Here is a 25,655-nt window from a genome sequence, read left to right as displayed (position 1 = left end):
CACTTTTGCGGCCTGGGAACTGTTAGCCCAGTTAGCTCGGGTCGTAACGCTTCGAAGATTACACCATGTTCACAACGCACATTATCTCCAATGTTCCCATCACAATGTACATCCCCATATAATTACTCGAGCAGAAAGGATGGCGAGGGTCAGCAATGTACTTAATAATTAACGCCACAAGGACATTTTCAGGGCCAAGGACTCGAATTACATTTTCTCGTGTCGAACATGTGTTTTCAAAGTCTTTCCTCTTTGGAAATATATTTCTGAAATATTTCATAAAAAAAAAAAAACTTTATTTTACTAATTTATTTTATAAAGAATGAAATATTGTGATTAATGCTATTAATTGTAAAAAAAAAAAAAAATAAGAGGGAAAAAGCATAATTATATTTAAAAACTTAAAAGAAAAACCTGAGAATATCATGTATACGAAAGGACACGTGTTTACATACGATATCCGGCTGAAAGTGCACCCCCTAGAACTCGTAAATCTTTTTTCCTCCTTAGAAACGGGTAAGGCAGGAATCCCGCAAGGGTGTTTATAATACAACGGTCTGTCACAAATCCTAGTGACAGTTTTATGTCCTTCTACCACGTGGCGTTTAAACCTCTCTTGAACGTTTCGACCCGAAAGAGAGACCAAAAGAAATAGGATCGCAGTTCACGAAAATTGTTTTAACAGAAGCGTCTGTTTTTAGGTTTCATTTTCTAAGTAGGAAAAGCCTTTTTTTTTTTTTTTTTTTTTGCAAAGAATAAAAATGTGTACGACGTACACAAAGTAAGAAAGATTAAAATAAATCATTGACAATAACATTGACATTGATAAAAATTGAGAAGTAACATTTTCTAAAATATATGTAAAGTTTGTTACATCACGAGTGAATATTGCAATAATCAATTGTTTATTCTAAGCAATTCTAAGCAACGACTTGAATAAAGAAAGTGAGCAAGAGGCGTGTCGTACAAAGAGCTCCGGAGACTAAAACTGATGTGTTAATCAGCACGGTTACCGAGTTTCGATACCGCGAAAAAGTAAATTGCATAAGAAAACGGGATACATAGTAGAGAATAAAATTCGCGATTGACCAATCGCTTTTGATGCAAGCAAATTGTGCAATTGCTCCCGCGAGGTCTCCGATAATCGCGAGCTACTTTTCTTCACTTTGTTCTCAATAGAAAATAATTACGCGAATAAAGATTATATTTTTTACAAACCATTATTTATAACAAATAGCAAAAGTCTTAAAATTGAGCTAAATAATAATTATTATTCAAACGTAATCACGAGGAATCAAAACTTTATATACTTTGCTTAATAATAATAATATAAAAAAAAAAAGTTAAAAAAGTCTGAATGTAGAAATAAAAAGTAACTTAAAAGGAATTAATTTTAGAAATGTTTGTATCGACACGTCGCAAGACGGAGGACGTAATAGTCTGGTTTCAATTGACGATTCCACATTGTCATCGTCGTCGGGGCAGGGCACGATTACAAAGAGTGCCGAAGTATGCGCGCATAATTATTCAATCGGGACTACGAGTGGAGTATTGTCGACCTACGCTTTATCGCGCGTCGCTGTCCGTCTTTCTGAATGCATTGACGGAATGTGGCAAGCTCAATTTTCAACGACAAGGCCTCATTATCGAATTTATTATTTCATTGCTTTAACTACCCGCAACGGACGCTGCGAACAAATCATATCTATATATATCGCTATAACCGCTCGGAGTCGATGCACTCTGATTAATGTATCTGCGCGACAATTTACAGACGAGACACAAAGGCGTTATTACTATATGTACTATTTTCTTATTTCTTATTAAGTATCAATATTTCTTTCAATGCAGCTATATCGTCCGATTAATTTCACTTTAATCGTTTTCATTTCAATAATAACTGTTTAATGCAATAAATTTTATTTACAGTAAAATAACGGGCTTGAAAAAAAAATTAAATTCGTTACGCGTCTAGCTATACTTTGCTGTAAATTTATATTTAATAACTCCCGTTAAATTAGCCATCTTCCCTGCATACGAGCAGACCGGATTGAGTAAGTGCATACTTTTACAAAATTTTAATTATACGCTTCTCTGTCGTGTAGAACTTGGTTTCTCGGAAATAAAGTACTTCTCATTTTTATTCGCGCGTCCCATTTTAACGCGCGCACATCTTTTCCGTAATTATTGTCATTATCATAATTCTCGCATCGGGGGCTACTGACTTAAAGTCACGGGGGTACGACCGCAATTTCGAAGTGCACGTCCTTAATTAACGCGGCCCGCCGACGATACTCAATTTACCTGTAAGGATGGGCAACTGCGGTGCCTGTACTTCCTGGTGGCCAGCTCCCACCAGGGTATCACACTCTCCGTTCCTCGTGGTTTCACAGGATCACTAACCGCATGTTCGTATAATGGCTCCAAGATCGGCCCGTTCCCCGAGAATCTTCTAAGAGAATCGGGTTGATCCTTCGCGAGATTCCCTCTTCTCGGCAGAGTAGCGAAAGCGCTAGCATGAATCTTGCTGTCCACTTCCTTAGACTCTAACGAATTGTGTCTAGTTCTGGGAAATAGATCCTCCCGCTGTAAGCGATTGGATCGCTCCAGCTGTCCTTTGAGAATCACCTCGGTGGCGTCCATGTTATAAAAGGAATCCGATTGAACTTCCGCGAGGCTTTCGTCGGCGTTTTGATTTCGACCGACGTCGTTATCATTCGAGCACGATTTCTGTAGAACGGAGTCGTCTTGAGAGAACCTTTCGCCGTCGAGAACATCTTCACTCGACTTGTGAAGCGGCCTCGAAGATATTTTAGGTCTTCTCGAGGGTAGCGTGCCATATCGACGATCCTTCAAACGATTCTCCATAGATCGCACCTGTTCTAACTTGCCCGAAATCCTCTCCAGAACCTCGTTAGAGGCTCGTTCCTTCTTCAATAGTGATTTTTCCTGGTCGACTCGAGAGCGATTCCTGCGAACCGCGCTGGTGACCGGCAATCGATCCTTCGAAGCTTCGTCGTCTGTCGAGGACGACGAATCCTTGACTTCCAAGCCGGATTTGCCTCTCTTCGAAATATCCTTATCGATATTAAATTTCGAATGATTCTGCGAGCTGCCCTTTCTCAATACTTGCTCCTGGGAAATTCTATTCCACGCGGAATCTCGTTTTTGAAAGTCGCAAATCTTCGGTAATTCCGTCAAGGACTCGCTGATTGCGTACAAGGATTCAGTGGATTTGCTTGACGAAGCAGTGGTGGATCCCGTCGAATGTCGGGATGTATTCTCAATTGACGAGGATCTCGGTAGGACTTTGGGGGGAAGTCTACCCTTGGAATTCGGCCTGCGATGGCATTTGACGTCCTTCCTGGATTCTTTTTCATTCTTTTCGTCGATGACTTCGTCTATATCGGCGCTGATCGGCAGCATGGGCGCCATATTTCTCTTTCTTACGTACCCGAAAAGATTTCCGGATTGATCTTGCGGTAGCAATTCGCCTTTAGCAATTCTGTTAATTACTCCGTAAGTTCTAGGGCTCGTCTTCATCACTTCGTAACTTTTGTCGATCTCCGCTAGATTCCGATTGATGTCCTCGATGTACTTGGCCGTTGTTCGGTATAGATCGCCACTGGGAACGTAGTTACCGTCAACTACGATCACACGACGTTCGCGTCTGGATTTGGAGAACACCTGCGGAACCGCATAAATGGGCTGGTGATCTTTGGCAAATCTTCGTTTAGTGCACTCCAAATCATTTTTTAAAACTTGAGCGCTCTTTCTCTTATCATTCTCCGTTTCGAGGTAAGAATCGTCCTTGTTTGTGAAAATACTATTGCTCTTCAAATCTTTTGCAGAGCGATTGTTGAGATTTTCAACGTCCTTAAACGCGTCGCATCGATTATTATTAATGTTAATGAAACTGCTTTCTTGAGACGTATCGACGACGCAGAAGGGCTTCAGATTTGAATTATCTTCCACCGGTACCGTATCGTAAACTCTCTGATCGCAAGCCTCCGGTTTCCATCCGTAATAGCCGAAGAAATTGGTATTAGCTTGATGATCGCCCTTTTGCGCTTCAGAATTTTTATCATTGTTCTCCCTCAGACGCTGAAGACTGCTCTGCGCCGACGGTACGCTGTTCCTTGAATTGTTGCCGACTTTCTCTCGCCGCGAGAACGTCTTCAGCGTTACCTTGCGCGGCTCTTCGACGAAATCCCGCGATTTGATGGCACGCAGAGTGCCGTAATTTTCGATCAACGGCTGATCCTGACCAAGGTCGGCCCATCTAGGCACCTGGCGCGCATCTTCCGAGGCTACCCGGAAGTTGGAAAGGCGCGGCAGAGCGTACGGCCCACCTGCCTCCTTCAACAACTCCTCGGAGTCCGAACGATAGACGGCACGCGGTCTGCCGCGCGATCTTATAGTCGCGTAGCCGTCGTGAACGCGGCGTGAGCACACGTTCACATCCATCTTCAACGAACTGTTACGAGGACCCTTTCTTTGACGTGTAAAGCCTGTGAGGGTTCACATGATAATATTTTATAGAATACACACCCGCGCGGCTCGAAAGCACTGAAGAGGATGACAGTCAAAGATATTGTAGATATTTCTCTTTTCAATTTCGACAACTTCTCATTTTTTTTTTCTTTTCTTTTTTACTTAAAAATAGAATATTTATTCTTCCGCGTTTTATTTTTCACCGATGGCAAAAGACATGTCTCTTTAATTTTGAAAAGAACTGTAGAAACTGCTTTTCTCAAACATCGCAAATCTAACTTTACAGGTGATATAACTTAACGTTCAGTTTACGATATACTCGCGAATTTAATTGAATTCACGTCTCACGTTAATCTTAAAAAAATACGTTTGCACTTGCCATGTATACGTGTTTGTCTTTCGAAACATGAGATTTATGTCGATGGACTTTCCAACGTTTTGCATCCTGAGGCACATTTCTTGATGAAGTTTGATTGATCACGTCACTGATAATAAAAATTGCAGTCTTCTTATATCACGGATCATTCACTTGGCGACCTTTCCTCGTGATTTCAGCCACGGATCTCTGTATGAATAATTCATTATTTGCTTCGGAAACAGTTTGCCTGGACATCGATGTAAGAGCCGACGCAACTAGCGAAGCTCATTCCTCTGATACGTTCGCGATTATGTTTCTTTTACTTTTATATTATACAATACTTTAGGAAATCTCTAAGAAATATAAAATTTCCTCAATTACTTCAGCTTAACTTTTATTACTTATCTGTTTTTTTATTATATCATTTTAATCTTATTTTAATTTTGGTTTAAATAAGGCTTAACAAAATTTAGTACAAAACAAGACGAACGATCTGCCAGCGCGTTGTTAAAGTAACCGACTGTTTAAAGAGAAGAACGCGTGCACGAGGCTGCGTTTAGTGGAGCAGCAGCTGTCGTAACAGTAATATTGATAACGCATTCGGGTCTCAAGAACCGATGACGTAATTTCTCTTGAGCTGTGCCTATAATAATTTTCGATTCTAACTACTTCCTCGATCGATCGTTAGTACTATTAGTTATTTGTGCGAAAAAGTTTTTCTTTACCGTCACTCTCAAGTTTATCTCGATACTAATAACAAAAGTAGCAAAGGTATTTAACTAACTCATTAAAAAGTTAATTCGGTACCAAAAAATTCACGGGTTCTCGCTTAAGTTGAACGCTATAATAAGACCCGATGACCTAAATTGACCCGGAATCATCGAGAGCGTATTGACTTATCAGCGAGTGACGAGCGTGGCGCGATAAAGTCTTCTGGCAGCATCTGAAAATGCGCCTCTTGTATGATAATAATTAAGACCATCTGGCGAGAAAAAGCCACGCGGGAGCGATACCAGTCTCGTCGTTCGAACTAAATCGGTTTCAGGATAAATGTATGCGCCGATGATTAATTAATTTTATTTCGTAAAGTGGAAATTCAGAGAGAATAATTAGCTGGAAGGTTATGCGAAGAAATGTTAACCGATCAATTAATTAATATTACCGCGGTGCTTACGAATCCGGAATTCAAGGCTCGATGTTATCCATATGAATAATTGGCGACTTGCCAATTAAAGATTATATTTTCTACATTTTCGTTTAGTACAGTAAAGTTTATAGCGTTCGTGGTGATAAAAGATTGTAAGAAACGTAAGTATTACTCGTACAAAAATGTCTACATTGTTGGAAAACATTATTGAAATAACATTTTAATTTTCTGTTTAATTAAAAGAAAAAAAAAAACTTACTAAAACTCTTAAAACTGTTATATCGTGGATAAAAAAAATTCTAGTCAGGTAAATTTACTTCTGACGGGTCGGTAATTAGCATAAAGTCCATTAGCATTCGTCTGAATTTATTTATTAACACACCACGTACTATCTGAAGCACCGTTTCGCTCGTCATGTAATCAAAGTTCATCTTGTCGTCGATTAGCATGAGGCTGTCACTCGCTTTTTCGGTCGTTAACGCGGCTCGTAGGCGCGTAATGTAACGACAGGCATTACAGGCGATTTACAACGCTTATAGTCTCGCGGACGAGAAGCAGCAACAGGATGATAGATATGACAGCACGCAAAATTGCCAATAAACGGTTTTACGAGACTGCGTGAAGAAAAACTGATTTTCTGAAATTGGTATTATTTTATTAAAAAAAAAAAATTTTATCTAGATTGCAATTTTTTACGAAAAAAAGGAAAGAAAAAACAAAGAAAAAGAAAATCAAATTAATTAGAAAAAAATTTTTTTTTAATCATGTAAGATATGGAAACAAATATCTCGACTTGGCAACCCTTTTATCAAACAATTCTTTTTGGTTTCGATCAAAAGATTTTTCAACTGGTTTCTTTCTTTCTACAGGAACAACGTGGATTGGAAAAACGGCCGATTAGATAATTCACTTCCATTCGAAAGCACGCGATTCAATTAACGTTGCGGCGGAAGGATACTTTCAGACGATCGCAAAACGTCCTGCGGATGATATACAACTCTCCTTCGTTGGGAAACGGCCGTCGAGGTCGACACGGCTCGGAAGCCACGGGCAAAAGAGAACACTTTGTGATCGTTATTGCGAGGCTGACCGTGCCACGCGAAACCAGAACGCGTGAAAAGAGAGCGAGGCAGAAATTATCTGTAGTCACATTTTTTTTTTTCTTTTTTTTTAAAGCGCACTTAAAAGATAGCACTTCAATTATATCATTTATATTAATTCTTGTCGCATTTTGTGCCAAGAACAGAGCGCTCTACAAAACCCACAAAATATTCCCGTGCCTCGGATCGACCATATATTTAAGTATATAAGTCAGTAAAAAAAAATCGTACAACTCGCACGAAAAATTAGAACGGTACGGCCATTGCCGAACCTTTCGCCGTTCGGATAATTAGCGGTTATTAAATTCTCCCCCCTTCTTTCTTTTCTCTTCCTTCACTCTCCATCTCGACGTAACTCGTTCTGCCTTTACGGTTTCACGTTTTACATTCAACTTTACTGCGAACAGTTCGCGGCAACTTCTTGCGAGAACGCAGCTTCCGGGACACAAATCGAGCCGTGAGATCTAGACGAGATTTCGCGGATGAGCGAGAAACACGTTTCCGGGAAATTTTTATTAAAAAGAAAAAAAAAAGAACTGCATAATTTTTCTTTCCCTCTTTCTCAAGTTTCTAGATTTACTGGTTTTCGCGAGGGGTTCATCGAGGTGATCTTGGACGCTCGAAATTTTCCTTCGTGCGAAAACGAAGAGGCACGCTGTTAAGAGAAAGGGAGTGTAAAACGATGGTCATTAAGCGAATAAAAGTTGCACGTCACGCGTGTATTGTACGAAGGAAGTTCCGTCCCCTCTTCCGCGAAACGACATCCGCGGGGCCGCGACGAGGCTTTGTCCTCCGTGTGCACGCGTGCATACGCATGCACGCGTGTAACGCAGGTGCATTTGCTCTGCGACGAGTTGTCTCGTTCCTTTTGGCGCTTGGCGAAGCCTCATAAATATTAATATACCCGTAGACGTCGATATGTCGCGAACGTCTTGTCTCGTTACAGTAAGTACACCTCTTCCTTGTCGTTTCGTTATCGTAATTTTTCGTTTTCCCACCGAGATATTCATTAACAAGTGTACGTTGAGAACTAAGTATCCTGAATAATAAAACAAATCAAAACTACCACTTATAGACAATATAGAAAAAAAAAAGAGCGTAAATTTTCTCAAAGTTTCCTTCCATTATTTCATAACTTTTTAAACAGCAAGTAAAAATCTGTATGCATTTGTAATAAAAGTTACGTACAAAATCTGTTCGAAATTACGGCGATATTATGTTTTACTGCACGGATAAATTTGTCCCCCGCAATTTTTAACGTCCGCCGGATAGAAAATTCCTTTTTCGCAACATCTGTAACCCGTGCAACGTGCAATTTTTCGCAGAGTACTTATTATACGTCATATTATACGTTGCACGGGCAAAAGGAATAAAGTATGAGAGGGGAAAAAGTCGACGGCTGTGTTGGCTCGTGCGACAACGATCGCGGGATCGAGCCCTCGCGTGAAGAGGACGTCGGCCGGCCGTCGACGTGCGCAAGAACTTCGACGAAATAATTACAGACTCTCTCGCGACGAGATGCAACATCGGTCTCTCGGCGCACGGCGCAAGGCGCACGCTGGCGTGAATCCGTAATTTGCTTTCAGGGCACGACAGGAGCGTGCGGCAATCGACACCGCTGCGTTGATTATTCGGAACATCTGCATCGGATAAGGATGCGCCCGCATGTAAATAATCGGATGGCTGCACTACTCGGATAAAGAGGCGAAAAATCGTCGTAAAATAATTAATGCGCTACCATTCGCGGAATGTGAAACTCTAAGGAAAAGAAAAAGAGAGAAAAAAAAAAAAACTTTTATTGTACAATTAAAAGCACAAAGTAGTATCGCGTTTAAAGTTCCGATTAGTTCGACAATGTGCGGCGTTTAATCGAGATACGAATCTACCATAAACGTGTCTCTATCGTAATTGCATTGTTGCGATTACATTGTGGCTTCCGTGTTGTTGCGAAACGTTTTGTTTGCCCCTTTGTGGCATTGATCTGGACTATCGCGATATTTTATCGCGGCTGCATTATCGGTAGCAAATGGAGCGGATTAGACGCGCGGAGTGTATTATTAAAGCGCAATTTCGCGTAGTTTCGAGTGAGATAAATGCCGACGTATCTCGCGGAGAATCGCGGTGCCCGACGTTGTAAACGTCGTTTACGTAACGCGACGAGGGAGAGGCGGCGATGTCGTTGTACGGGAGTCTGCGAGGTAAAACAGCCTTCATAAATCACGGGGAAGCCGTGCTCCGCCACCGTACGCGAAGTTACACGACGACGATTACCACTACCTGCCTCGAAGCGGCAAGAAACCGCAAATAGACGAGATGACGATCTCTCGGTCTCGGCGCGCCGAGCAAATCGGGATTTATCGAATCGAAGCCCGCGCGCCGAGAGAACTCGTTGTCCCGTCTAGCTAAGTCTTCCGCTTTTTCAGCCGATGATCGATACCCCAAGAGGCAGAGAAGTCACGTCTCTCCGCCTCGGCGGTATCGAAGCGATCGTAACGGTACGAAATGAGACGTTGAGAACGTCACGAGATTGAGATCTGTTGCGGGTTAAGGTACGATGAAGAATTCTGCAATTTTCTTAATCCTTGGATAAACCTCTGAATGTTAAAAAGTACAGAAGGGGGAGGGGGGAGACGAGACTAATAAAGAAGATAAATGTAGTCTTGAGTGAGACAAATTAAAAATGAGACAGTAACGAATGGAATACAATAATCCTCGTTTCGTAACGGAAAGGAAAGTAAAGGCAGGTTTAATGGGCACAGTTTTGAGAGATCTTCGTGCCCATAAATCAACCATAATTCATTACGAGCGAGACGATTTTAGAACAATGTAGTATCTATGCCGCTGTTGAATTACAATATAAAATTTAAATGATACGCCGCGTGATGTAATCGCATCGTCACGGCGATTAACGCCACTTATTTTTCAAGGAAGATACCAATCGATCGATGATTTAACCCGACAAGATCGCGCGCCGTCCGTTTCTTGTGTTCTACAGAAATCGCGCGTCCGCTAGACAAGGCCGGTCGCGATAAAAAAAAAAAAAAAAAAAAAAAAATCTCGAGTGCCAACGGAATGGAAAATCGGTGCACGTCAGCGACCAAATGAGCCCGCGCAGCGACGATATTTGCTCTGATTGCGACGTGCGTGCATACAGATGCGGTACGAGAGCGTTGTTACGCACGTCACGTGGACTTGACGTTATCTAAAACAATCTCGCTTCACGTTTTCTCTTTTTTTCTCGCGCGGAAACACCGGCGCGATTTCATCGCGCAGGCTCTTGGAAGATAAAAGCTCCTGCTTGGCGACACGTTTCAAGGAGCAACCGGTCACGCAAGAGCGGCGCATTTGCAGAAATGGTTATTTCCGTGAAGCTCATCGTTGCACAGATCTATTCGAAGCTCAGCGGCGAGGCAAAAGGATCGCGAGCGTAAGCCGGGACCGGGAGCGAAGATGAAGACGCGATGGCAGCGATAATAATAAGTGCGGCGATAATGATTCGTCTTAATATCGTGGGTTTAATTCACGGGGCCAGATAGTACGTAACGTGCGCACGAACGGGCAAATGCCCCCGTAGAGGCTCAGACGTCGAGACCCAGAGGCTTGATTGGAGCCAACTACCCGGCCAATCCCGCAGCCCTACTTATTAAAAGTCGCGCTGTTGTTTCGCCTTTTGTCTCTCCTCTTAATGCCGGGCATTAACTGACCGCCTTGAACGCGCACGTCCGCCTTCACGAACGTCTCTACTTTTCGCAGCTTCTCTCCGTTGTTAAACCACCCGGCATTTCTCCGCGCGAGTATCTCGGGATTCAAGGACATATAAATTCGGAGGAGATTTCGGTGTATAAGATTTAACGACGTAAGCACTCGAGGGTCTAAGTAATTCATTTGGATCAAAGTGCTAAAGCTATCCTAGGCTGGCACATAAATAAGAGTTTAAAAACCGCGGATTATTCATATTATCAATGAAACGACTTTAATTCTCGTCGAGCTGAAAGCCCGTCTTCGGAATGTTTTTTTTTATTTATTTTTTATATTCTTCGCGAAATCCATTTCCATTAATCGAGCAATCGTAAAGAATGCGAGAATTCTTCGTTTAAGTTTTGATAATTGGATGGCTGATTCGCCATCAAGACGAATTAGGATTGATCCGGCATCGATATCGAAATAAATAATAATAAAAAAAAAAAGATTCGAGGAAGTCAGAGATCCGGACCGTCTTTGCTTTATGAAAAAAATGCCTACAAAAGATAAGGTTGATATGTACGTACTCGTCACGAGAGACTGCAGGATCCGGGCTAAACCCTTCGGGCTCAATGGCGTAAAGTCCGATCAATAGTTTTTAACACAATTGGATTCTTTCCCAAAAAGCTCAATATTTTTACAACGATAAAAAAATATTACAACGTTAAAATATCATAAAAGATAAAAAAAAAATATATTAAAATATTAAAAACACACATAAATGTATTGACTTTTTAAATAATAAAATTTCTCTCTTTCTTTCCTGTCGATCTACTTATTTTTCGACTCTGAAATAAGCATGCCTCTGATTTTTTGATTATCGACTTTACTTATCACCGAAATAATCTATATTCGAATTGAATCATAAAATCCAGCCATGAAAGTAAAAATTGCGAGACATTTTGTCGAAGGGAAAAAAAAATATCGAAACTGGCCGTAAAAGTTTCACGAGATAGAGAGTGCTGCTGGATGTCGTTTTGCGGGAGAACCGCGAGGATAATAATGATCGTAATTTATGGCTGACTGCGCCAATGGACCCGTCTCTCTGCAAGTCCTGCGGATTAACGGAACTCCCACGCGTGCCCTCACTACACGCTGTCTTTCATTTTAAGTTCATGATTCGCCTAAGACGTGTATGTACCTCACCGCCCTTTCTAGTAAAGAATGCTTTTTTTTTTTTTAAAGGAAAACAGGAACTTTAATGTTCAACATATTATTTAATATTTCATAGTACCGCTCTAAAAAATTTCGCTTACGCAGAAACTTTCTTTCAATATTAATTATTTATATGTATATTTTATATAACATTAAATCTAATATTAATATATTTATTATTAATGCACTAATTAATATGCATTATTTGATATTTAATGTTTAATACCCAATTTAATTTTAATATTCTACACACACATACGAATACACGTATACGTATATCGATGGCAATAGATGCCGATTACTATTTGTGATTAGTTACTCTGCGTAATGTGTGCAGCATGTAGGCGCGGCTAGAGATTACAGATTAATTAATGGAAATATATACGTTGCATGATCGTCTACGCAAAAGTGGAAAAAAAAAGAAGAAAAAGGAATCCGATGCTCGACAGAATTACCAATTAGATGGCAAATTTTCAATTAAAGCTGTACCGCATTTAAATTTTGAGACACAGTACGTAAAAAAAAAAAAAAAAAAAAAAAAAATACTAACACGTTACGTAATATTCAAACAATTAAAGCCCGAATTAAAAACGTAGGAATAAAAAAAATAGGACTAACGTGTCCGTTGAATTTTTTACAAATAATTTTTAAGGCACTCGATCGACCAAATACAATGCAAGTGCGTAATCTCAGAAGAGCAGTGAGACACACGACGTAATGAAGCGAGCAAGTGGAGAAATTTTCGCATTACGTGTCTTAATTGTAAGCATGTACGCTCGTTGGCCGCCAAGATATCGCGAGAAAAACATCGTCGTTGTGATTGAATTATTAATATGGTATGCACGGGTCATATATGCGACGCGTACGTATGCAAACATCGCGAGGTCCAAGTATCTGGGGCAGGGTGACGTTATCCCTAATCAAGCTAGCTGGCTGTCTAGTCGCGACTCGGGCGATCTTTTAATCGCACTCTGAAAATCAATCTGACCGGGTATCTGGATCGAGAAATGTTTCCGCGCCACATGGTCAAGGTGTCGTAACACCCCGAGTTATCGAAGGCTAGATCGGAAGTGACGTAATCATTTTACGACGAAGTCACTCGTTAAATGAACTCGCCTCGTGAGTCACTCCGAGTTGCAATTAGCACCGGGGGTTCCGGAGTTCCTTTATATCCGGGAGATACGAAGACTTTCTTTTCGTGCGTTTCTCTTTTCAAAAGGCGCATTGAATTTAATTGAGAGTACTTATTAGAAACTTTCTATGTAATTAAAAGAATTAAAATTCTTTTTACATACGACGTAATAGCGGACTATTTTTGTTATTTAATTAAATTCAAACGCGCATCGTGGAAATCGGCTAGAAAATATTCCGCCTTACTGGACCCTAGAGTTCTACCGAAATGGCAAAACGTTACAATGAACGTAGTTCTTTGGAAGGACGACGCTCTTGGAAAATGATTTAAAGAATCTTTCGTTTTGGGAGTCGAATGTGACCGCTATAAACCGAGTCAGACGACGAGGTTGTAAATCTTACCCAGCGCCTTTGGACCCTGGACACAAAAGAACGAAATAGGGCGTGCGCATTGTCAGCTTACCCTCTTGCTTTCGATACAATGTCTTGCAAAGATCGGCAACGACGGCGTGCACCGAACCTTTTTACCCTGCCATTTCTTCTTTCGCTGAATATTCGCTAATCGCTTTCGTAAATTCACGACAGCGATTTGTCGAAGGGACTCGGATCCGCAATTCTTTTTATAAGATATCGTTCCCGAAAAAAAATTTATTTTTTTATTATTATTTCAATTTTATTGCGGACTTTCAGACAATAAAATTCTGTTTACGATCGAGGGACGCGCGTTGTGTTCTACTTTTGTAAGCCGATTCGTGGTTGTAAATTTAAAATCGGATTTAAAGGATAACGTTTAGAATTTATATAGAATTTCATCTCACTTGTGCGAATAGGTCGCTACCTGACGCGCATAAATTAAATAAAATTTTTCGATTAAAAATAAAATTCTTGCTGAAAGAAATTAATTCCGAAGCTTCTCGCGAGTATAAATAAAATTGTGGTATATTTGAATTTATAATCTGATTATCTAATTATGTCTGTCTTTTAAAGAATACCAGAAGCATCAGTGGCGAATGGCATAATTGTAGAGTCGTAAAACACGGGAAAAATGTTTGTGGTAAATGCCGGTAATGCGATCAATCGATAGCGATATATTTGTCGGATATGATAAGCATATATTCTATCGCGCGCGGCCTATCATTAGAAATTAGACTACAAGATTTACGATAACGGGCAGCGTGATACGCGATCGTAAAACAGGGGGGATCGGGTTGAACAGAGATTTAAATTTCCACGTACGAGCCAATCATCTTCTCAAATTCCCCGGGGCAGTGGTCGGTTTCTACAAAGCCTTACTACCTGTTGCCCAGCTTCCGGACCCGGAGAGCATCTACCGATATTTTGCTGTCTAAACCCTTAATTACAGACATGGTTCAGTGCTGTGATATGGTTCATTGCGTTTTCGCGTTACGCTGAAACTTTCGACTAGTAAAAAAAAAAAACAATATATATATATATATAAGAAAATTCCTGAGAAAATATTTCTGCGTACTTTAAAATTTTTTTTTTTTTTATAATTACTCGACGATATCTTTTTTTCGAAATTAAAATAATGTTAAATAAATTAAAATGTTAATTGAAAGCCTGCGATTCTACGGAAGATCGGAATAACTGCGTGGAATTTTTACAACGCGGAATAACCGAAGCTTCGTTGCTTCTTTTGTATGGGTAAGATAAAGAAGATCGCCACGATTGCGTTTTCACGGATTAACAGCGGTTTGCTTGTTTACGGTGCAATTAACGGTCGGAGGGAAAAAAAAATCTGGACGATTAGCGATCATGTAGCGAGACTCGCACGAAACGATTCGGGTCGCGTTTTGGATCGAGCGAGCGAACGTTTTAGATTTTCCGCTTCGCCGAGCGCACCGCGGCGATTTATGTTCTACGAGCAATTAAATGTACAATTAGAGTGTGCAACGCTAGCTAAGGTGCACGTGCGCGTGTGTGTTGCGACTGTATGCGCTACTCTCCTTGGCGCCAATCTGCGACATCGAAGAAGGATAGCGCATACTAGCTCCAGAAATCTAATTAGACCGATTGTTTTCCTCTTACGGTACGCCCGATCGTTTAGCAAGATTTAGTTTTCCACTTTGCACTGTAGATCTAGTATTACCAAGCTAAAACCCTGACAAATGCATTTTGATAATTACAACATTGAAACGAAAATACTTCAAAATAATATAGCGCGTTCAGTTTCAGAACACAGAACTGTATTACGCCGATAAATAATTTCTAAGCGTAGTTACAAGTGTTCGAAGAGTGTAATAAAATGTCTCGATAAAGGTAAAATTATTATTTGTTAATTTTTCTTTTTTAAGAAAATTCTATGCACTCGTAAAACTTTACTTTGTGACCCTTTCTTATTGTCGGATTTTGCGTACCATGTCGAGATGCTGTTCTCGTTCCGCGAAGGTATATGGCTAAACCAAGTACCGGGATGCCGATAGAGCTGTATGTACCGATAACGCGACGATTTCTTTAAGAATCGAGCTGGTCGGACGAGAGAAAAAGAAAAAGCGAAGAGGATGGCACACGACGACGGCGACGTGTACGCGTCGGGAATGCGCGATGCAGCTTGGCGCAAAAATCCACGACTCTTAAGAACTCTACGACTTAGGATTCCCTTCATTTCTACCTTATACGTACATGCGCGCACGCCCGAGAGTGCGACGAACGGACCTGTGACCTCGGCCGAGGTCTCCTCACCGCAACACCGGCATCTCAGTCACGTCAAAGGATAACAAGGGAGATCCCGAACAATTACTTTTCCTCTTTGATTCGAACGATCTTCATATCACACCTAAACTAGCGCGTTAGTCGAGCCGTTGATCAAGGGAACTACAGAAAAATTTTATCACCGCGATCACATTCAGATTAATATATTTTTCTCTAGTTTTGAGAAAAAATTTGGAAATAAAATTTAATTATATGGATTTTTGGTAAAGACGAGAATTTAATTAAAATAAAAAAAAAAAAAATGCATTTTTAGGGTGATTGAATCATGGATATTCCGCACGTTAGCATCTTCGAATGTCGAGAGTACAGCAAAGAGGTTACTGTGCTGTAAGGGTAACGCGAGAGAAATGCGGCATACTTATGTTAGAGAACATCGCGATAACCAGTGAGATAAACGCGTGAATTCGTGGCGTCTAATTTAACGCGAGATCGAGGGTCCGTTAAAATTGACCATGAGATCATCTGGGAAAGTCTGCTCGAGTTATCAGATATACGTCACCGTTTGTTTTCTCCTAGATTTCCTCTAATTCAGACGACTTTCAACTTCCAATTCGGCTAGCTCATTTCGAAACAATTAATATAAATAATATTAAACGGATAATATTTTGTAAATGCTTAATAAAACAAAATTAATTAACTCTTCCCCAACCGGAATTAAAAGTAATCTAAATCGTAACAGTGATTAGTTACTTAAGTAAAATTTATAAATTTAATTTTGCCTTCGGCACTACATTACATAAACAAGTCGACGTTCAAGTTAAGCACGTGCGTATTTCCTCGCGCATTTTTTTTTTGTTTTTTTTTTCTTTTTTGTAATGTAATCGTATCAAGATAAAGTCGTACCACCATAACGTATCAATGCTCAAAATATTTAAGAATTCCAATCTTGTCTATGATAATACGCGATAACGTATCAGAGGATGGTCTGATGCATCGCGTGCATCCGAAAAAAAATCGATAGATCTGAGGCAAACGTTTCCATTGCTTACTTCTGTTTCCGATCCTTTCGTTTGTCGATGTTTTAGATCCGTCATCTCTACAATCCGCACGTCGACGAGCCTCTTGAGCACATCACCGCGTAACGATCTCGATCGCAGAAAAAGAAGCTACTTTCGAATCGCGATCGTATTCGCGAAGGAAAAATCACGAGGCACAAGACACACAACACCACGCAATGCGCATCTCGACACCAACTGAATGCGCGAACGTACGGAGCGCGATCTGTTGCACTTGGTGGCGGTTCATGGGGCCCGAGTGACGCTCCGTCTGATTGGTCGACGACCCGAAACATCGTGGTATCACGGCCAATTAGCTGCAGGTGCAACGAGTATGGGGATCACGACGTTTTGGCGTGTCGACCAATAGAAAGAAGCGTGGCCGCGATTCACGCTCACGCTACCACGCGCGCTTTTCAAACTAAAACTATTTATCCTCGACTGGATATCGACGTGATATATCGAATACTTTGTTTCCGGGATTATAAATGCCTTTCCAAACGCACGATATTCTTCATTTTCTACATTTTTTTTAAACTAGCGTTTTTATTTAAGTGTTTAAGAATATAATTTCTGTGTTATTAAATTTTTTAAATAAAACGTTTTAAATTAAATTAAAATTGTAAGAATTTATTAAAAAAAAAAAAATAAAAAAAAAAAGCAAGAAATACCTATGAAGTGAACAAAGTTTCAATTTTAATATTTAAAATGTACTAAGTGTAAAATAAATAAAAGTTAATAAACTTGTTAGCGAAATGCAAGCCACGCGGATCTTCGCAACAGGTTCCGGAGAGATTCAAAGCTATTAGAGACTACTCGTGAGCTTACTAATTGTCGATTAATTACGACTAATCATCTGCGTCAATTTGCTCTGTTTCCGTGCAGCTAAACTGCATCATGTGTCCGGCTTACAACCGTGACAGATCTGAACGCGTTAATTAATAGCTATCTGCAATTGCGACGATACGACTGTGTATTAATCGTCACGCAATCGTTGCAGATACCAACAGCCGTAACAATTAATGAAGAACGAACACTTTAACATGCAGTTACAAATTGTGTACTTACGTTTGTAGAAAGCTGACTGGTTAATGAATGCACCTTCTCCTGAGCGTCCAGCAATTCGCGACGCAATTTTCTCAATTCGTGTGCCTGCTTTTCTTCAGCCGAGCTGTAAAGACTGCTCGCGGTGGACACTAAAGACACCGAGGATCCGTGAACTGAAACAATATCGCAAAAGACTTTTTATTGTACGGTTAAAGGCATAATCAATTTTTGCGAAAAAATTCTTTCTTTTTGTTTTACATAAAAATCTTATATTTTATAATTTATTTTTTATGATGCCACTTACTGTCATCATCTTTGTGTACGTGTTGATACAAGTTTGGTGGTTGTCGTGAGGTGTGCGTGGGTGTCGGTGACGTCGGTTGAGACCAATGCTGACCGGCGCATCCTGCCGATCCCACAGGAACGCTGTAATACGGCTCGACTCCGACTCCCATGCCAATGCCGACTTCCTCGCCCACCGAAGATGAAGCGCCGCTCCCACGTGCCAGCATCGACGGGTACATCTTCTCGCTCTTAGTGGACCTGTGGAGACACAAATGCGACGTGTTTTTTAAATTCTCCCTGGACATTTCTAAACGATTGCTTTATTTAACATAAATTTCAAAAAGTTCGTCCTTCGATATAAAACACCTTATCGATTAAAAAAAAGAAACTTTTACATAATTGACTTTCTTAAAATAGAATTCAAATATTATTTAGGAAAAGTTGTAGATAAATTATTTTAGTAGTAGCTGCAAGGCGATATTATGTCACAAAAGATTTACAACGACCTGAGAGTGAGTCAAGAGTACCAGTCGCGTGCTGTTTGAACCAACAGAGGAGAGTCTCGAGTGTCTTGGATAGACTCGGTAACGAGAACACCCTTGTCTACTTGCCGAGTGTGCGCGCAATTAGCTGATCCGGGAAGGAACCTCTAATTAAAAGATAAGCTTACTTGCACTCGACAAGAAGTTAAGGACCACTTCGAGACAGTTTTGCAATATTGCGCACACTCAATTCTGCGGGAATCGAGTAAGAGCTATCGATCCACTATCCAATTCAAATTTATTATCATTATCAATAGTTTTTATTTCAATATTGTATCGTTTGATCGCGCGCGAGCAAACCAGATTATCCTCCAATAGTTACGTAATACTGTTACAACGATAACGCGTGTAGAAAGGACGAGAATATAGCGGAAATATAGCTCTCCATTGCTCAGAATATTGATAAAGCATCCGCGCATGCATACTGCAAAAGCAACACGATCAAACGACGAACTTTGGCAACAATAGGCAACGTAGAATCTGCTGGACAAATAACTATCAACACAATGTATTATCTCGGAGACGAATAAAATACATTTTGTGAATTATATTTGCAAGATTGCGTGAATCTTACAAATGCTTTATCAAATCTAGTTCTTGGATTTCAATGTTAAAAAAATAAAATTTTAGAGAGAAAAATTTATAAAACCTACCTATCTTTTATAACTTTTAATTCTAAATTTTTCAGGTTTTTTTTTCTTTCTTGTAAAATAAAAAAATTTGTTTAATACTTTAATATCAAGCTTTTCGCAAAGTTTTAGGTGCTTTAAGTGAGAGCAATTCTCAAATGTGTATATGTGTATCACGATTTTACAGCTATATTAATTTATACTTATGCGTGGAAAACAGACTCGTTGAGTGTATTTTCGCACTACCTTGGGAATGTCCTGTCCCTTAGATAGCTAAAACGGTCAATCAAATTGTCTTGCGTTATTTCATGGCCTCGACTGCTGCTTTATTAAAATAAAATATTGTTAATAGTCCAAAAATTTCTTACAACCGAGAAAACAAAAATTAAAATATATATTTGCCAAAAAAAAAAAAAAAAATTTCTTACCTAATAGAGTTACTTCTGTTTAATCTGGGCGGTGCTGGGGACCCTGTAGAATCCCTCTGATGCATTAGGAGACGAGCATGTGTCAAGCTCGCACGATGCGAGCCCAATGATTCAACGCTATCCGCCTCGCACAAACCCATTCCTGGAAAAAAAAAATTATATTGTAATACCAGTTCGTAAGAAATAAAAATATTTAAATAAATAATTATAAAAATGGCGAATGCTGTACGTGTATATAATTTCTTACTTTAAAATATATTTTTTAAAATTATAATACTTTGATTACCTTGAGACCGTCCACTTGGCGTATAGGTGTTGCTGTGTCTCATCCATGAAGTAGTGTAAGGGCTGTTGGGTGTACCGTAAAAGCCTTGAAGGTCAGCTGCAGCGTAATTACTGCATGTGTCACTGAGACTGCCGTCGGATGGTTTCAATACTCGGGGTGAAAATGACGCGTTTGCTGGTCCAACGCCAGCTCCTCTTTCGCGATGATGAGCAGACGCAAAAAGAGCAGCAAATTCTGGACTACCGGGTTTCGGCAGGCTCTGTGAACCCAGCATGAGACGATCTCGGACTGATTGCGAGAGTTGACTAGCGCTGGGGCCTGTAAGACTGTAACTCTTGTAGTGATGACCCTGATTTGATCCCGAGGAATTCGCTTGCAATTCCGTAGTGCATGTTTGTGTACCGCCGGACACCTTAACCTGCTCCAAATAAATAACTCGGTATTAAACTTAATTTTTCCACATCTCAACAGTCTCAAACCAATTGTAAAATATTCGATTTACAAAATCTAATTGTTGCATAAATTTCTACATTTAATGACTTTATTTTCAATTGTACGTTTCAGTAATTATAAATTTTTTACCTTGGTCCTCGGCACAGCACTAACTTGAGCTGTCCTGGTGGCGTCCTTGCTGCCATTTTGAACGCCATTCGGACTGGAGCTGGTACCCGCACTGTGCCTTTTAACATAGCCGAAGCTTTGCGGCACCCCACGAACCTTACTGCTATTGCTGGTTGACGTGCCCGATGATACTTTTTGTGGTTTTTCGCCATTTGCATACTCGGCCATGGTCTGCTTCCGATGTTTATCCTGTACATTTACATTTAATACATGACATTACTAGTAATATTGTTATTTTAAATAATAAAAACGATGAGACAACATTGTCTTTTCCTTGATACAAAATTTATTTATAATAAAGAAAAAAAAAATTAAATTCAAGGATGCAAAGACGAAAGATTTCAATATTTTTTAGAGCGCCTCACCTGCGATCTCCTAGAGGGACTAGGGCTGGGTGGCGCACCCTCCTTGTCTCTCTCTCTTGCGGCGCCTGCTTCGATGTATTTCTTCCATTGCTGGCTGTTGGAGCTAATACTGCTGCCAGAGCCGTTTGAATTCTGCTGCTGCTGTTGCTTGAAGACCGAGCTCTCGGTCTGCTGAGAACTGTCGGATTTCTTTACATGCGGATGATGGCCACCAGGGTGCCCACGTGAGCCTACCACTCGGTACATCAGATTGTGACTGTTACCCTGCTGCGCTCCTTGGGGGGTGGCCGATCCTCCGCCACCCCCCACAATCACACTCCCTCCGCCCGGCACTCTCTGTTTATAAAAATGTTCAATATTTAATAAATTATATTTTATCAAAATTGTTATATTAGAAAAGATACTTTCATATTTTTATCAACAATAAATAAAAATTTTAGGAAAAAAGTATTTTAAAGATTGCGAATAATTCTATAAGTTTTTTTTTTTTATAATTTTAAAGCTGATCCTTTAAACGACATAGGAATATCTACGAAATGCAGCATAAAAATGGGAAATCTTTGATCACCAAAATATTCATCAAAACGAAACGAGGGTGTGTGCCCTTCCCCTATCTTTCTCCACGCGGAATCGCGGGTGAGTCACAGAGGTAGAGGCAGAAAGGCTATTTAGGCTTTTAAGGCAAGGATCGTAAACGTACACATGGTAGAAAGGCTATAAACGTGGGACAAAGGATCCGCGAGTTTGACGTATTTTTTTTCCACCAGTCAGTCTTTGCAAAGAAGCACGCACGTTGGTTTATTCATTTTCTATTTAAGATTATTTTCAATCATCTGGCAAAAAAGTCTCAACTTTTAACCACTTTCTCTCAATAATGTTAAATTCTAAATTAAAAACCAAATTTACAAAATAAGCTATGTTTCTTTTATTGCTTTTTTTTTTTTTTACATTTAATTCCTGAACACTAAATTTGTCATTTTTGCTGCATTAGAAAAACGTCACGCACCAGGTACGTACAATCAACTTTGTTGGCAGATAACAGTAAACATTCGTGCGCCTTTGAGGCATGTAAACCGAGCGCGAGAGTTCAAATAAACAGAGTGCACCTCTTCCAAGTAGATGGCTTTCCAAAAGTCTTTCACGACCCAAGATTTATTTTCCAAAATCGTTACCGCAAAAACATCCCATTTTTTTACGATTGTACAACATGAACCATGATGAAATGGCGATGCTTTGAGTAACGATCCAAATTATATTGATGCGTCTCGAGAATAGCTCTCGAACGAAGATCATTATCTAACGGTATTATCTATCTTTTTATTGCTATTTTATTACAACAGGCACGATTTTATTTCGTTTCACCTAGTAAAGACGTCTAGTAGTCGTTTCAAATTAGAAGGACTACTCACCATTTTATTTTCTCCGTAATAGAAATTCGTAAGCTCGGTTTATTTTCTTTTCTAAATTACACACACACTAACATTTTTCCCTCTATTGCAATTTTATTTTATCGCCTATCTTTTTATATAAGTATGTCTGTTCAGTTCCTTTTAAATTATCGTATTATTATAGTGAATGAAAATTATTAATTGGCATTCCTCGTGAAATTAACATGTCACAGCTAATTGATCAGCGATCAGTATTGCTCTGAGGCTCTAAACCGCAGTCATGAATTAACATATTGAAATCGCCTCTATGTGCACGTATGTACCTGTACATGTACATATGTAATAATTATTAGGTTCAAAGCGAGAGCTGCTACATAGTTTATTTTCTAAAAAAAAAATTACCTATCAATGAATAATGTCCTACTGTAATTATAAATTTTAATTTTAGCACGCGTTAATTAATTTCTCAATGATATCAGTCTTAATATTTTTTGTCGACAAGCAATTTTTATAAATATCGATTAAAGAAATTAAAAATCTTGCCGCAAAGCTTAGGAGATTTTTTTTTTCGTCATTGCTTACGACTTTTATTTTTTACGCACAATTTTACCTCTCTGCCATTTACGATATTAATCCATTAATTAATCCCTATCAACAACACAAGCTCTCTCATGTTTTATGCGGGACAGTTTAAGGGGTAGTTCTTTACCGCCTACGTCGCCATTTTCACTTTCACGAAGATATACTTGATATTACTCCGCCAATTAAGACAATTTACGTTTACTGCGATTTTCACCCTGGAAAATACAAAGGGTAGTGCTTTATCACCCCGCGCGCCTTTCGGATTACGATTCCGAACGTAACGTACGAGACATCCGAACGTTAACCGCCGACTGCGAGGGTCGACGATCCATAGCTCACTGGCCCTCTCGTCCCCACTTCTCCAACGCATCGTATAATATTACTAACGGGAGGTACTCGCCCTCCGAATATTGCACCCGCTCACTCTGGACTGTAGTGCCACGGAAGTAACGAGTTGGTTGATCCAAGTCGCGATAAGAGTCCAGAGATCATATTGATTTTATAAACGGAATTAAATTTCTTTGCAAGTTGAGAGCCCTTTAACCCATGTCGGTCTAACAATACACAAATAATTAAATTCATAAAGAAAATCTGTCTACATTTCTTTCTTTTTTTTTTTCTGAAAGATTTCAATGTTGTAATTTATATGTTGAATCATTGTCGAAGCACCGTGGGCTTATTCGCCTTAAATCACCGTTTAATCGACTTGATTTAGGTTCGAAGGGGTACAAAGGAGAGATATTACCTTGGTCAGCGATAAGACCACGCGAGTCGTATTCCCTACGTTCCCATTTTCTTATCTCGAAGTGGTTCGAAAAGGGTTGTTATACAGAGTACCGATAGCTTTCGTTAGAAATGGGCCTTATGCGACATTGAGCAAGTCGATAGTCCAATATCATCGGATTAGAGAGAGGATTATCCGAGGACGACATAAAGATGTCCCCCCAAGGAAGAAGTTACCGTCGTTATAATCCTTTTACTGCGTCATCGGTTAGAAGAGAAGTAAAACTTTAAAGAAAAAATATATAAAAAAAAAAGAACCCCAAAAAAATATTTTTGGCGTTTAAAACGAAGTTATACATATAATATAAAGAAAATTAATTTAAATAGTTATTTAAAAAATGATAATTAGGCAATCGCTTGTTTAATATACTTGTACCTTTGAAAATATATGCCACGATGAAAGCTAGATATTAAATACATTATTCCGTACAAATTCATATCGCGGACAAAATTGCAAATAATTAATTAACGATCATTACTAAACTCGATGGGCATCGAGATCACAATTCAGTTACGGTAAGTGACCCATCGAGGGAAATTAAGGGGAGAGGGAACGAGGAAGAGGCAGCCCCGGTATTATTTCATTATAATAATCATTGTTAAAAGGGACGTTTATATCGATACGACAGACTTCAAAGCTATTAAAATGACCGATTTGCAGCCGCACGTAATGCACGGTGGATAATTAATGGGTCGGCTTTTAATGGAAAGAAAGATTATTGTATATAACCTATCTCGATAAAAGACGCTCATTATCCATTGGTAACCTTTATAAGGATTAATTTAACGAAAGTCGATCATCCTTAAAAAAAAATTTACATCAAAGAGTCTTTTTTTTTGCAAGTATAGATAAATAAGCTCGCGTAATTATTTGCTTCAACGTTATACCGTATTTTTTTTTTTTTTTTTACTTTTAATTAAGATGTAATTTAAACCCAATGAAATTGTTATATAGCAATAATTTCGGATCGATTAAATTTCAAGTAAAGTTTAAGTGCAGATATATTTTTTTTTTGTTTGTAACGTCGAACGCTGCTTCGGTTAAATTTCTTTTTACGTGAAAAAAGAGAAGCGGGCAAAAAGGAGCATTTATTATTTCGCTCGACAAATATCGATTCTATTCGACAACGACCTGCCGTGACCTGGCTGCATAACTGCTTGCGACGCGTATAACTAATTTCTCCTACTCTCGCACATTTCTTCTCTTTTTTAAATATTCTCTTTGATTTTTCATTTAAATCTAGAAATTGTGAGCGGCATTTCAAATGCAAAGAGTTTTCACCACGTAATGCAAAATGATAAAATTTAAATTGCATGTTAATAATGTGCATATTCGAAAAGATAATTATTATGATTGTAATAATCACATTTTATAATAACAATATTTCGTCCGCAATTATTTTACTTTTTAAATAACAATAATTTTTACTTTTAAAAACAAAAAATTTTCTTTTTTTTTTTTATAATTTTAAAATAATAATTATAATTAATAAAAATTAATTTTGAGCTTCTATTTTCGTTTCGTTCTACCGTGGACGTCTGCGGATCTATTTTAATAAAAATTTTTTGAAGCGAAAAACGTATCGACCGCAATAACCGTTGGCAGTTATTGTATGCTCGAACGAGTCTTTTTCCTTCGAGACAACCGGAAATAAGAACAAACAGAACGACAATGTCGACAAGTACTGACGTGAGAGAACTTTTAAAATAATCTTATAAGAAAATCAAGAAATGTAGCAATGCTCTTCAGAAATCGACGCAAATAACACTATGGGGTATTATTCTTTCTTATTTACCGAGAAAGCCTGTCTTGTTTTCCCCTCTATTTTTTTTTCTGTATTTGCT

General features: G+C 39.3%; 2 protein-coding genes across 7 annotated transcripts in view; both read right to left on the bottom strand.

The window, feature by feature from the left end:
- The window catches only part of Sick (sickie), a 127,434-nt gene that overhangs the window by 9,018 nt on the left and 92,761 nt on the right, over positions 1-25,655 (bottom strand). For all 6 annotated transcript variants that reach the window (XM_070663886.1, XM_070663884.1, XM_070663885.1 and 3 more), the window contains 6 exons: positions 21,058-21,393; positions 20,654-20,881; positions 20,072-20,489; positions 19,786-19,927; positions 18,206-18,444; positions 17,923-18,074 (listed from right to left, as the gene is read on the bottom strand). In XM_070663886.1, coding sequence (XP_070519987.1) covers positions 17,923-18,074; positions 18,206-18,444; positions 19,786-19,927; positions 20,072-20,489; positions 20,654-20,881; positions 21,058-21,393 — 1,515 coding nt within the window. The remainder of the gene's footprint in view (positions 1-17,922; positions 18,075-18,205; positions 18,445-19,785; positions 19,928-20,071; positions 20,490-20,653; positions 20,882-21,057; positions 21,394-25,655) is intronic.
- Positions 743-17,497, bottom strand: LOC139106864 (uncharacterized). The gene is made up of 2 exons (XM_070663894.1): positions 16,849-17,497; positions 743-5,059 (listed from the first exon to the last, which is right to left on the bottom strand). Exon 2 carries the CDS (start codon positions 4,465-4,467, stop codon positions 2,296-2,298), a length of 2,172 nt encoding a protein of 723 aa, XP_070519995.1. The 5' UTR covers positions 4,468-5,059; positions 16,849-17,497; the 3' UTR covers positions 743-2,295.

This window comes from Cardiocondyla obscurior, linkage group LG12, assembly GCF_019399895.1.
Source record: "Cardiocondyla obscurior isolate alpha-2009 linkage group LG12, Cobs3.1, whole genome shotgun sequence".
In the NCBI taxonomy this organism is placed as follows: Eukaryota; Metazoa; Arthropoda; class Insecta; order Hymenoptera; family Formicidae; genus Cardiocondyla; species Cardiocondyla obscurior.
The sequence above is the reverse complement of the archived record's forward strand: the minus strand, read 5'-3'. Positions and strand labels throughout refer to the sequence as shown.

Coding starts and splice junctions, on each gene's coding strand:
- LOC139106864 (XM_070663894.1), bottom strand. CDS start 4,467: ATGGATGTGAACGTGTGCTCACGCCGCGTTCACGACGGCTACGCGACT.